Raw genomic sequence first — 13,826 nt, forward strand, 5'->3', positions numbered from 1 at the left:
AAACCACTTACCCTCCTGCAGCAGCGGCATGGAGGCACGTTCTTCCAAATTTATCTGGGGTGTCTATTTCAAAGCCTGCAGACAGCACGTGCTCATTACTAAACATGGATACTATGCTATACTTTTGTCCTAGTTAAACCGCAAGAAACATTGCAGAGACAGAAAAATCAGTTAGTCAGAAAAAAACCCCAACAACACAAAAATTAGAGAATGCAGACACAACTGTAGTCAGCAAGAGGTTGTCATGGAAACGGACAGGGGCTGCTCAAGCTTGGCAGCTGCATAAAGAAGAACCGTAAAGTCAGAAAGAATCTATTTTCACATTCAGCCCTGTGCTATATAAGTATTTAAATCATGCAGCAGGCATTTATGAGGCAGATTGCTATCGAGAGAACTGACAGCAGGGCACGAAGGCAGAAAGCTCTGCAAAGGAAACAAGGGAGTCACAGAGATTGCCTCAGCAGGCCTCAAATAGGATTTTTATTTATTGATGGCTTCAGATTCTGTGCCGGGGGGGGGGGGGAGAGAGAGAAAGGGTGACTTTCTAGGAAAATGCGAACGCTTTATATGGAAAACAGCAAAAGTTTATCGAAGCAAGGGCACGGTAAAAATTCACCGTTAAGTTGTGGAATGGATGGATATTCTTTGGGAAAGGGAGAAAGGGATTGCGATTATTTTTCCCTAAGGGTGCCTACAGACAATACATTCTCACAGATGTGGAAATATTTCTGACTGCTTTGTTCTGTGCATCATGCGCATGGGTTTATTTATTTATTTCCTATTGTTGGGAGAAAGGTTTTTGTCCTTTTTTACTCCTTGGAAAGGGTGTGTGTTTGTCTGTTTGTTTGTTTGTTTGTTTGTTTTTTGAGGAGGTACCTAATAAAAATCCCAAACACAGCTCAATTGGTGCTACTATGGAAAAAAGATGATACGTTTTTACTGTTACTGTCCTTGTCATATTTATATGCCTGTGACACCATATTAACTGATGGGCGAGCGGACAATTCCCTCTTATGCTTGAGCAGTTTTGGAACTATTTTTGGAAAAGTTGTAAACTGATTTTTTATTTTAATTTTTTAAGTTTAGTAGAAGACTAGTGATTCCTCAGTGATCAGGGTGGGGGGAGGGCAGTAAAAGGCCACACCCAAGCACAATAATGATCATACTACTGTTACTACCTCTATAAAGAATACAGTAGTACAGTTGTACAACATATGTTTTGCATCCCAAAAAAGACTCCTGTTTGTAAACCGCTTTGAGGGTTTTTTTTTGTTGTTTTGTTTTTTACAATCAAGTGATGTATAGATTTTATGAAATAAATAAACACATCCTGGAGAGCCACTGTCAATCAGTGTAGAAACTATTAAGCTACATGACCCAAAAGCCTGTGTCAGTATAAGGCAGCTTCTATGCTTCTGAGTCACCTATGGGCTCATCCACACTTTCGCTTGCCCGGCCACTTTCCCACAGGGAAACCTTAAACAGCTTAAAAGCCTTCAATAGCTCAGGATACCTGAAGGACCACATCTCCTCATATAAACCATCTTAATCTGAAGCCCTTCTTCGTGTACCTCCTTCGTGTACATGTGGCCCAGAGGGTGACAACATGACTTTCTCTGTGGTGGCTCCCCGTTTGCGGAATGCTCTTCCCCAGGGAGATTCGAATGGCACCTTCATTATATATATTTTAGGCGCCAGGCGAAGGCATTCCTCTTCAACTAGGCCTTTGGCAGATTAATATTCCACAGCCTTTTAAATGGCTCTGTAGGAAGGGCGAGGGGAGGTTATTATTTGGCTGCTTGGCTTTACTTATTTACTCGTCCTTATCCTGTATTTTATTCTGTGAAGCACCCTGAGATATTATGGATGAAGGACGGTATATAAATCTAATAAATAACAATAACAATGACAAACCTAAAAGATGGTTAGAAATTATGATACATGTTAAGTGGGGAAGCCCACTTAACAATGTTTAGAAAAATAAGGATATGACAAGAATTTGTTCGTATTGTTTGTCTTTTCTGTTTGTGTTTTTTATTTGTGTTATAAAATGAATATTTTTTTGGGGGGGGGGGTAAACAAACCTGCTCTTTACCACTGAATTAGAGCAAACATCAATACGGTAGAGCAACGTTTGCTCCGATTCAGCATTTGAGTGGGTCTCCCTGAGGAAAGTAGGGACGATCCCTAAGAGATATGGAGAGGTAAAATCCTAAGCCATGTTTCTAATACTCTTGCACCACTCTCCTAAATTTGGAGGTGCAGCTGCCCAGTTACGCCCTGCCAGTGTGGTTCGCTCTAGTATTGGTGGTCTTAAAATTAAGCAGACAGCTGGGCTGCTAAAAATGCAAGGACAAGGAGTGAGAGCGGCTTATCCTCCCTCAGTGCAGGAGCTTTAAAAAGGAACAGTCAAGTCATAGAGGTGGCCTCTTCAGAGAAAGGCAAGCTGCCATTGTACCTCAGATTAAACAAAGCACTTCTATCCATGCTTAGGAAGCGGGGACGTAAATGATTAATGCTGACAAGTTTCTAACCATACACTGAACAACACGTGGGGCATTTTAAACGACACGTTTTCCCCCCAGAGGGAAGGGAAGCTCCGTTTTTGTAACGCAGGGGTTGTTCCCACATTACAAAATGGCCTACTTCCCCAATATTTTCGACACCGGAAAATGTAGAACACGAGGAAGGAGAGGCCGCTGTCTGTGCAAATGTTTCGGGTGTGGAGCTGGACGAAACTATGTCTGATCACATTTGCGTGGCACCAACTTTCTGTATGTGAAGCCAGTAGTGTGGCTTCGTAAGCGTGGCTTCTGGTTTTTGAAAGGGCTGTCAGAAATAAAAGCCCGAATGGCAGTTCACGATGCCATTTCCACACCAGTTACTGAACCTTCACATTCAGAAGCAATGCCCTTAGCAATGCCCTAACCAAGGCTGCTTTCACATGTCTTTTAAAGAGAAGTTAGCTGTTTATTTCCTTCACATCTGGTGCGAGGGCGTTCCACAGGGCGGGCGCCACTACCAAGAAGGCCCTCTGTCTGGTTCCCTGTAACCTCACTTCTTGCAGTGAGGGAACCGCCAGAAGGCCCTCGGTGCTGGACCTCAGTGTCTGGGCTGAACGATGGGGGAGGAGACGCTCCTTCAGGCATACTGGACCGAGGCCGTTTAGGGCTTTAAAGGTCAGCACCAACACTTTGAATTGTGCTCGGAAACGTACTGGGAGCCAATGCAGATCTCTCAGAACCGGTGTTATGTGGTCCCGGCGGCCACTCCCAGTCACCAGTCTAGTTGCCACATTCTGGATTAATTGCAGTTTCTGGGTCACCTTCAAAGTTAGCCCCACGTAGAGCGCATTTCTCTCTTCTCCATTCCATTTAAATTTGCAGCCAAGTGCAAAAAGCAGGAAACAAAACTAAGATTCAAGAACTATTTAGATTGGCAAGAGGGGTTCAGTTGTTTTAATAATTTTGAGGAGAAGGAGTAGTACATTGGGGGAGGGGGAGCTGAAAATGGTGGGGCATCTGAAGGTGCAGGTCGAGATGTGGGGAGCCAACACATGAAGACACCAATAGTGCTAATGCTAATGAAGGAATTTTGTTAGACGTGGTAGAAAGGTGGGATATTGGCTTGGGATAGTTGGGGCATTTTTAATAAAATTTAACCAAGTCACTGCTTCTATTACTGGCCTCCACTCACACATCAAAACTTATGGCGATGGATTTGGTTCCCACCCAATGCATTTGAGCTTAAGACTCTTGATTTATGCAGTCAGGGACATTAAAACTGGTACAACACAAGGTTTCTATATCCTTTTAGCCAACTTCATCTATAAATAATATTAATATTATATAAATAATATGAATTATAATATTTCTGAGTTCTTACACATGCAGAAGATAATAATAAAAACTGTATTACATCCAAATTAGGAATCTAAAATATGATAAAGCGCTTAAAAAAAAAAAAGGCAGCAAGGGAAAACCAATTTCCTAATCTTACAATGCACCAAAGTTTTATCATTCACTCTGAAAATACAAGAGCAACATGATCCTATACTTGTCTGCTAAGGTGATGAGAGTTGTTAAAGGTAAAGGTACCCCTGCCCATACGGGCCAGTCGTGTCCGACTCTAGGGTTGTGCGCCCATCTCACTTAAGAGGCCAGGGGCCAGCGCTGTCCGGAGACACTTCCGGGTCACATGGCCAGCGTGACAAAGCTGCATCTGGCGTTCCAGCGCAGCACACGGAAACACCGTTTACTTTCCCGCCAGTAAGCGGTCCCTATTTATCTACTTGCACTTTGACATGCTTTCGAACTGCTAGGTTGGCAGGCGCTGGGACCGAGCAACGGGAGCGCACCCCGCCGTGGGGATTCGAACCACCGACCTTTCGATCGGCAAGTCCTAGGCACTGAGGTTTTACCCACAGCGCCACCCACGTCCCGCTGAGAGTTGTTAGGAGACCCCTAACTCCCCTCACTGAGCTGTGATTCCCAGAGTTCTCTTTGGAGAAGGACTGATTATTAAGCCACTCTGATAATTATAGCTCTGTGAGGGGAACAGGGGTCTCCTAACAACTTTCAGCACCCTGAACAAACTACAATGCCCAGAATTCTTTTTTTGGGGGGGGGGGGAAGCCATGACTGTTTCAAGTGGTATGATACTGCTTTAGATGTGAAGTGCAGGTGGGGCCTAAATCCAGTGAGATTTACTTCCAGATTATGTGGATGCAGAATTGAAATCTAAGCCTTGGATCCCAAGTTGCTGTTCCATTGGAGATTTCCAATGGCAGGGAAGGGGGGTAGCAATTTTTTTCCAATTTCTCCTTCTCCTTGAAGCATGCCACCACACTCTTGGAGCAGGGTCTTCCAACCCTATGGTGCAGATTTTCAGGCTACTGCAGGGTGAAGTCTTGAAAATTGCTTCCCCCACCCCCACCCCACTTCCACCACCAGGAACATACCATAGACAAAAGTTCCTAATTCCCTATGGCCATCAGTGAAGAAAAAAGCATACACTGTGCTTCAACCACAAGCAGTACAGATGATAGGAATTCATACGCATGCACATAGGTAGGGGTTTGCACAAATAAGCACATGCAGCTAGCGCCACAAACATGAAACAGGAAATGAAGCCTTTAGATTTTAGTAACATGAGCACACAACGCTAACCAAAAGAAGGACCCACAAGCAGCTCACTTGCAATGTTAACTGAGCTTTGCATTTTCTTCATTTGCTTACCTGATGACAGCAACTTCCTACAGCAGTCTGCATGGGCATTTAGTGCTGCCAAGTGTAAGGGGAACATTCTATGGACGCCGCATCTGAAAAACACAAAGGAACCTCTGTGCAAATTCTTTCAGAAAGAAATCAGGTGGAGCCATCTCAAAGTTGTTGTTTTTTTGATCTACTCAAGAGGGAAGTTATTTAAGTGTTGGCTGTCATCTCAGGGAAACCTAGGCAAATTCAACAGTCAGGGAGAGTAGTATTCAACTAAATAGTTGTGCCAGAACTAAAACAAGTGGAATTTGTCCCTCTCTTCTCCCCACACATGCCCACATTCCCCTGGAGGGTCAGGGGAATCCCCAGAAGAGATTTAGGGGGTGCACTGGAGGAGGAGAGGGGGGAGATTATTCTAATATACAATCTGGAATCCTTGCCCGGACAGAATGATCTGCTTAAAGCTAGGTTGAATGCAGCAGACAAGCACCGTGAGTTTCCTAATGGTGCCTTATTCGGCTTTGAGTTTAATAGACCACTTTCATGCTTACACAACTCCTAGCAAGAAGCCTGCCATATCAAACACTTTGAAATCTCTGTGACACACAAATATGAGGCCAGACAGGCTGGCAAAACCATTGCATTAATCTGCAGAGCTCTTCCATATGTTGCAAAAAATAAATAAATGGTCCAACGCAGCTTCTGTCCTCTGATAGACCGGCTATTGCATAATTTCTGTCTACAGCCTAAAAATATTCCCATCTGAATATAAACCGGTCTCTCTCCTGCAATGCGCTCCCTCTGCTGCACCAAGGATAAGCTGATGACCCAGCTGTCCACGTCTTGATTTTATCCCGTATCCCTTTATAACACATAACTATTTTAATTAATGGCCTTCTGCTTTGTTTTTCTGCTCATTCCACAGCAAAATCCCTACTGCTCGACATCTACTTAGAAGATCACAATAGGATCTTGACAAATGGGTGTCTCAGAATTTCATTCTAGATCCCTGGGAACTAATTTCCTTCTATAATGGCTGTCTTCCCAGTACTTCCAAGCCGGCTTTTCACTTCACTGGGCATTTCAGCCACTGACAGAGCTGTTTTATTTGATCAACCTACAGGTCACTGAAGCGTGTAATAGAAATTTTGAGCAGATAACCCAGATTGCTCAACCTAGTTTTCATGCTGGCGTTCTTCTCTCCTTTTTTTTTTTTTTTTACCTTAAACACTTAGAAAAGGAGTAGATTGAAATTTATAAAGGAAGAAGCCAAAAAGGTTGCAGTTCTCAAAATGGTCATCTCCCGACCCACCTCGCCTCTAAATCTATATAGAGCAACGATCTAAACACTATATAATTTTCCGTTTTCCACTGCAAATAGAAGCATAAAAATTTCTTAAACTGTGCGATCCAAAAGACAGCGACATAACTAAATTAGCTTTGCAAATGTTATATACAGTATAATCCATGGGTAGGCAAACTAAGGCCCGGGGGCCGGATCCGGCCCAATCGCCTTCTAAATCCGGCCCGTGGACAGTCCGGGAATCAGCATGTTTTTACATGAGTAGAATGTGTCCTTTTATTTAAAATGAATCTCTGGGTTATTTGTGGGGCCTAGGAATTTGTTATTATTATTTTTTTCAAAATATAGTCCAGCCCCCCACAAGGTCCGAGGTTACAGTGGACCGGCTCCCTGCTGAAAAAGTTTGCTGATCCCTGATATAATCCAACCAAAGTTAAATACCCATTTTAATTCACAGTGGTTTCGGTAAAGATAGTTAAGCATATGCTATTCTGTACCTTCTGTGGTTTTATCGACATTTATTTGGTATCAGCCAGGAATTAGGTATCTTAAAAAACAAGAATTTGCAACCGCGGAATCCATATGGTTACATGTTGAATGAGCACTTATGTGCTAGCACAGGGGTCAGCAACCTTTTTCAGCCGTGGGCTGGTCCACTGTCCCTCAGACCATGTGGGGGGCCGGACTATATATATATATATTTTGGGGGGGGGAATGAACGAATTCCTATGCCTCACAAATAACCCAGAGATGCATTTTAAATAAAAGCACACATTTTACTTGTGTCAAAACACCAGGCAGGCCCCACGAATAACCTAGAGATGCATTTTAAATAAAAGGACACTTTCTACTCATATAAAAACACACTGATTCCCAGACCATCCACAGGTTGCCTACCCATGCTCTAGAGAGATTAATAAAACCAAAAATCTAGGAAGTATTTTCCAATGATTTATTGGTAAACATAGATCATATATTCTAGGGCAGGGGTCAGCAAACTTTTTCAGCGGGGGCCGGTCCACTGTCCCTCAGACCATGTGGGGGGGCCGGACTATATTGGGGGGGGGGAATGAATTCCTATTCCCCACAAATAACCCACAGATGCATTTTAAATAAAAGCACACATTCTACTCATATAAAAACACGCTGACTCCCGCACCATCCACAGGCCGGATTGAGATGGCGATTGGGCCGCATCTGGCCCCCGGGCCTTAGGTTGCCTACCCCTGTGCTAGCATATTCACAACAAACCTTATACAGTCAGTCATTGCTAAACCTCCAAAAAACGTATTTCTTCAGCAACTTACCTGGCAGCATCAGCTCCACTGGTTATTAGGGTGTTAATCAAAAGCTCGTGTCCATATCTTGCAGCCACATGGAGAGGGGTGTTGCCATCCTTATCAACACAGTCAATTTCACCTCCTGGAAATGACATTTTTAACACAGAAATAAGGATCAAGTGCAATTCAGCTACCAAAGATTTCACATTACTCACTAGGAATATAGGTCACTCATCAACACCAGCCTGAAGAGATGATGCAAGTTATTTCAAGTCTTCTCACTAGTCACAATATAAACGATTTCGGGGGCAGGGTAAGCTAGGCATTAGCTGTGCACTCACTGTGTTCCTACAGCAGAAATAATGACTGAGTGTGTGATGTTATATTACACAGGCTCACCTGAAAATTATTGCCATGCAATTGTGAAAGTTTACTTAATAATTCCCCTCTCGCTCATATAAATAGGGCAAATATATCTGTTCAACTTCAGAGCATTTAATAACCTCTTTAGATAGAAAGCTAACATACTTTTAATGACATATGCTAAGTTTTGAATGCAGTTAGCAAGTTCACCTCTAGCTCTGTCTTGAAACTTTCTAGGTAAGAGTTCTTCTTTTGTGGAAGTTATTTAGCTCAGTGTGTGTGTGTGTGTGTGTGTGTGTGTGTGTGTGTATCACATCTCTACCAAATAGGCTGAAATATTTTATTCACATTGCTTCTCCAATACATTGGTAGCAGATCTTATGCTACATTATAATACAACAACAACAGCGTTCTACTCACCAGTAAAGGATGCTATAAAATTTCTTTTTCAGATTTAGGCAAAATTAACATCTAGATTTTTTGTCTTAGATTTTCTTTGACAGAAAATATTTTTTGAGGGCAGAACTAGATATGATGGCTTTAATCTAAACCCCCAATCTACCATGGAGGGCACCAAGTTAGGGGAAGCTGACCTACATTGTCCATATATATCATAAACTTTTTCTTTATCATGCCCCTCGGCAGCTTTGTGAGATGACGAACTGACAAAATTAGAAAGAACCACCTCCGTCATCTGGTTTATCTATGGCCAAGCCTGCATACAAGTAAACAATAAGGCAATAACACTCCCATACATGGGTGTACTATCTTGTTAAACTGGCTCCGATTGGCCTGTACTGACTGTATTGATTCACAACTGTTAAGAGGAAGTGGCAAGATAAAGCAAAGCAGCAGTTAGAAGATTGCTAGAATTACTCAACTGGGAAGGGCTTATGCTCTGTATTAGAAAATAAGACTGCATGTCATCGCCTACAAATGGAAAGCATTCCACATTCCTGCTGCTGATAAATGGTCACAACAACACAATCCAATATACAGTCATTCTACTAATCTGTGGGATGCCCTACCCCAACAATATATAATAATAATAATAATAATAATAATAATAATAATTTATACCCTGTCCATCTGGCTGGGTTTCCCCAGCCACTCTGGGCGGCTTCCAATAAAACACTAAAATACAATAACCTATTAAAGATTAAAAGCTTCCCTAAACAGGGCTGCCTTCAGATGCATTCTAAAAGTTTGATAGTTATTTTTCTCTTTGACATCTGGTGGGAGGGTGTTCCACAGGGCAGGTGCCACTACCGAGAAGGCCCTCTGCCTGGTTCCCTGTAACTTGGCTTCTCGCAGCGAGGGAACCGCCAGAAGGCCCTCGGCGCTGGACCTCAGTGTCCGGGTAGAACGATAGGGAGCCACCAGCTCTTTCTTAATTCAGGATGGAAGTCAAAACTTGGTTGCTCACTAGGGGTTTTAGTGTGATCTTATATATGTCTACTCAGAATTATGCCCCATTGAATTCAATTCATCAGTAAGTATATATAAGGTTACTTTTGTAATGTGATGATTTAGCTGCTTTGAGTTTTGAATTGTAACAGGCTTGTTTGAAAAACTTATAAACTGAAGATCATTCAGTCTTATCTGCAGCTTCTGCTGTCTCTTTTGGCTGATCTGATTTGAGCTGGGAGGGAGTTGTACACCGCTTTGAAAACTTTTGCAGAAAAGCAACTTATAAATAAATTCAAATTAATTGAAACTCGATGAATCCCCCCCCCCCCCCATTAATGGTTTCTTTGGATCAGGAAGAAAACAGGAAGAACCTTCTTACCATTCTGAATGAGAGTTTGAGACCGCGTAAACCTCCCATGCACGGCTGTCATGTGCAATGGACTCTTCCCATCTTTACTCTGTCAAAAACAAAACAAAATGCCCCAAACTGACCACTGCCATTTGACCACAATTCAGGTTAATCATAAGCACGGGGTTGCAAGGTGTCCTGAAATGTTACGAGTTGTTAGTAAATCCAGCCATTCATCTTTGACCACCTAAACCAGGCTCCCTCAACCTCGGCCCTCCAGATGTTTTGAGACTACAATTCCCATCATCCCTGACCACTAGTCCTGCTAGCTAGGGATCATGGGCGTTGTAAGCCAAAAACATCTGGAGGACCGAGTTTGAGGAAGCCTGACCTAAACTCACTATCAGTTTGGAAGTGAAAGAGAGCCACCCAAAAGTAAGGTAGTGGTTTCATTCAGAGGTCTCCCTAGGTGTGCAGAAACACGTAAGTTTGTGTTTTATTTTATTTTTAAATTAAAGGCACCACTCAAATAGTATTGTGTGCTTCCAGGACCTACAAAACGTTGAGGGCGCAGAGATATTTCCTGGAAAGTGCCCTCACCTTTGCTGTGAGGGAGAATACCGCAGCTACGATAAAATCCTGGATTTCTCCATTGTTTTCTACAGGCAGCTCTCACTTCTACCCAAAAGGGATAAAAAGAATCACAAGCTGGGCAAACTATGTGAATTTATCAGCTACAACTGACTGAATCCTGGAAAGACAGAGGGGCTGTGGGTGGGTGGTTCTCAAGTCCGGATAATTGGTCAATTCCCTACTTTAGTTAAGGTCATATTCCCCTTGAAGAAGGAGATTCCTAATCCCCTCTCTTTCACTACAGACCCCCGTGACCTCAGTAGCTCGGAGTGCCTTTCCCCAGCTTTGGCCAGAAAGAAAACTATGGCTGTTTCTGGACCAGGATGACCTCACCACAGTCATCCACGCGGTGGCAATCTTCAGGCTAGATTACTGCAATGTGATCTAAGTGGGGTTGTGCTTGAGGTTAGTCCATAAGCTGCAGCAGGTACAAAATGCAGGGGCTCAACTGCTCACTGGAGAAGAATATCGCCAACATGTCACCCCACTGTTGAAAGAATCGCATGGGCTGCTAATGAACTACCGGGCTAAGCACAAAGTGCTGGTTTTGGTGTATTTACGGATACAAGTGAGGTGTAGCGGATGGGAAGCATGGAGAAAGGGGACGGTCTGCGCATGAGAAAAACAGGCAGTTTCAGACATGAACTGCCCCACTGGCGTGGATGGGATCCATGCCCATAAACCTTATATCACGTGTCCTTGTGTATTCATTTCACATCGCGGGGGTCGGGCCCTCGAACCACAAAGACTCTCCTCCCTGGAAGAGAGGGGAGTGGTTGTGGGCGGGAGCCCGAGCACCGCCCCTAGCAGGGGGCGTAGCCCCCTGCCTCCACCTCACCTGGCTGGCGCCCACGCCCCCTCTGCAGGCATCCAACCGGGTGCCTCGGAGGGGGCGTGTTCAGCAGCCTTTTGCTGCGGCGCCAGCCTCTCCCCGGCCTCATCCTTCGCCGTCGTCTCGCCGCGAGTCACCCACCCTCCACTCCCTTTGAGTTAGGGCTTGGGTCATTGGCCTTGCTATGGACCTTAGGTTGGTCGCCCTGGTTGTCCAGGGCGCCTGGTAGGAGTTTTTCCATTTGGCATTAGGCTTTTTGGTTTTTTCGCCTACCTCGTAGCAATCGTCACAACTTTCGTGGTATTGGTGGGTAGGTTAGGCATTGGAATAATGTGTTGTGGTGTGTCGAAGGGCTAGGTGTGGCCATCGCCTATGCCTTCAATTTTTGGGTATTCCGTTAAAGGAATCTGGCGGTCGTGTGTTCTGTCCGATGCCTGCTTGGCGGGAGGCCATGGCACGACCCTCGGTGACATCGGGGGGAGCCTATAGTTGGATTAGCATCAACAGGCTCCACCTACTGGTGAATAAACCCACTTGTTTTAGAGATCCAATGCCTAAGCCAATACCTTTTCACTGCTGTAACCAATAAAGTTGTGGCCTTTCCATGCCCATAAACCTTATATCACGTGTCCTTGTGTATTCATTTCACATCGCGGGGGTCGGGCCCTCGAACTACAATCCCATATTCTGTTAAAAGTGGAATGAGAAGGAAATGCAATATGTGGAAGCATCTCAAGAGGTAGCCAACAGTTGCCTCTGGGCTTCTGCTTCCATTTTCACCCAGTTTGCAGAGATCAAGTTCAGGCAATTAAAACCAAAGGTGTGAAATCTATTGTTTCACCTGAATGTTAACATCTGCTCCATTATTCACTAACAATTCCAGACAAAGAGCTCCATGTGTAGAAGCAGCAGCAAAATGCAGGGGAGTGAATCCACTGTTATTAGGTTGGTTGACATTAGCTCCATAGTCAATCAGCTCGTTAGCCACAGAATCCTGCCCGTTATAACAAGCAATATGAAGTGCAGTATTTCCGTAGACGTTCATTTCATCAATCTGCAACAAAACAAGGCCAATTTAATTAAATTACAGACATCAGCTCCCTGGCCTTGCCTAACCCACCACTGACTGCATCTTGACAGAGCAGGAGAGTTAGAATCATAGAATCATAGAGTTGGAAGAGACCACAAGGGCCATCGAGTCCAACCCCCTGCCAAGCAGGAAACACCATCAGAGCACTCCTGACATATGGTTGTCAAGCCTCTGCTTAAAGACCTCCAAAGAAGGAGACTCCACCACACTCCTTGGCAGCAAATTCCACTGTCGAACAGCTCTTACTGTCAGTTCCAGGATATGATTTTTTACTGTATGCGAGAGATTTCATTGACAAAAATACTCCAGTAAATAGCAATTAATTAGGTATGTAGTTCCCTTTAGACAAGAGAGAGAGAGAGAGAGAGAGAGAGAGAGAGAGAGAGAGAGTTCCCCGTGGAAAATAATAAATAAATCAATGTAGCTATGAACTAGAAAGCTTTTAACTAGACCCATAAATAGGGGGTGGGGGAGGAGGTTTTTTTCCCTTCAAAATTTGTGTGAAATGACAGTGAAGAATAACAACCCTTAAGTCTTGAAAATTTTCTAAGTGGAAGAAAGCATTATTTCAAGAAAATAGGAAACCAACACTAGGAAATAGGAAAATCACACTACAAAATAAATGTGATAATTGTAAAGAACTTACTTTGCTAGGGGTGTCAAGTCCCATTGTTCTAGTTTATTTCCAAATGAGACAATTAAACTTGAATGCCCCTAACAAGGAAATATTTGTTCTGAAACCTCTCTCTCTCTTTTTATTCGAACCTTTTATTTCATGATGCAACTTTTTAAACAAAATCCATTGTGTTGCTTATCTTTTTTGATGGAACGTGTGTCTTCAATGTTTTGATGGAAATCATCAAGGAGAATCTTTAGACTGCCTGATCTTTTCTGGCATTCAATATAAATTTCGAAGAAAAATAATTAGAAAAAAAGAGGTTTCCCTGTCCTCACACTTCATCTAGGTTAAAGAACTCTAACTCATTGCTGAATAGATCTACTTTGTCAGATGAGGGAATGACACTGCAAAATATGGAAAAAGTCTGCCCATCAACACGGAAGTTATTATCCTCATTTTCCAGAAGTACAACTGGTATATATAATAGGTTTCAGAGGTACCTCCCCCTATGTATCCACCCACACTCTGAATTCCTATTTTTATTTCAAGCCTGGTGGAGAAAGGAAGGCAAGATAATCACACCTAAACATGTCACTCTCAACTGCTATGGTATATTAGCATCATGGGCAAGAAATATGAGAAAACCAATAACCCAGGTGACAAAATGGGTTCCTCCATAAACCTTACCAATGAGAGAATAAATTTTAAAAAGGCAGCGAGAATCTAATTTC

General features: G+C 43.3%; 1 protein-coding gene across 10 annotated transcripts in view; it reads right to left on the reverse strand.

Annotated features, from left to right (window-relative positions):
• The window catches only part of ANKRD44 (ankyrin repeat domain 44), a 157,180-nt gene that overhangs the window by 45,602 nt on the left and 97,752 nt on the right, over positions 1 to 13,826 (reverse strand). For 5 of the 10 annotated variants that reach the window (XM_081016191.1, XM_081016187.1, XM_081016184.1 and 2 more), the window contains exons 8-12: positions 12,228 to 12,440; positions 9,952 to 10,030; positions 7,827 to 7,941; positions 5,238 to 5,320; positions 12 to 75 (exon numbers count right to left, since the gene is read on the reverse strand). In XM_081016191.1, coding sequence (XP_080872317.1) covers positions 12 to 75; positions 5,238 to 5,320; positions 7,827 to 7,941; positions 9,952 to 10,030; positions 12,228 to 12,440 — 554 coding nt within the window. Of the gene's footprint in view, positions 1 to 11; positions 130 to 5,237; positions 5,321 to 7,826; positions 7,942 to 9,951; positions 10,031 to 12,227; positions 12,441 to 13,826 lie in introns of all 10 variants that reach the window. The other 5 variants (XM_081016185.1, XM_081016189.1, XM_081016188.1 and 2 more) reach the window with 1 other exon arrangement.

The sequence above is a fragment of the Podarcis pityusensis genome (assembly GCF_964106645.2).
Source record: "Podarcis pityusensis genome assembly, chromosome: 1".
NCBI lineage: Eukaryota > Metazoa > Chordata > Lepidosauria > Squamata > Lacertidae > Podarcis > Podarcis pityusensis.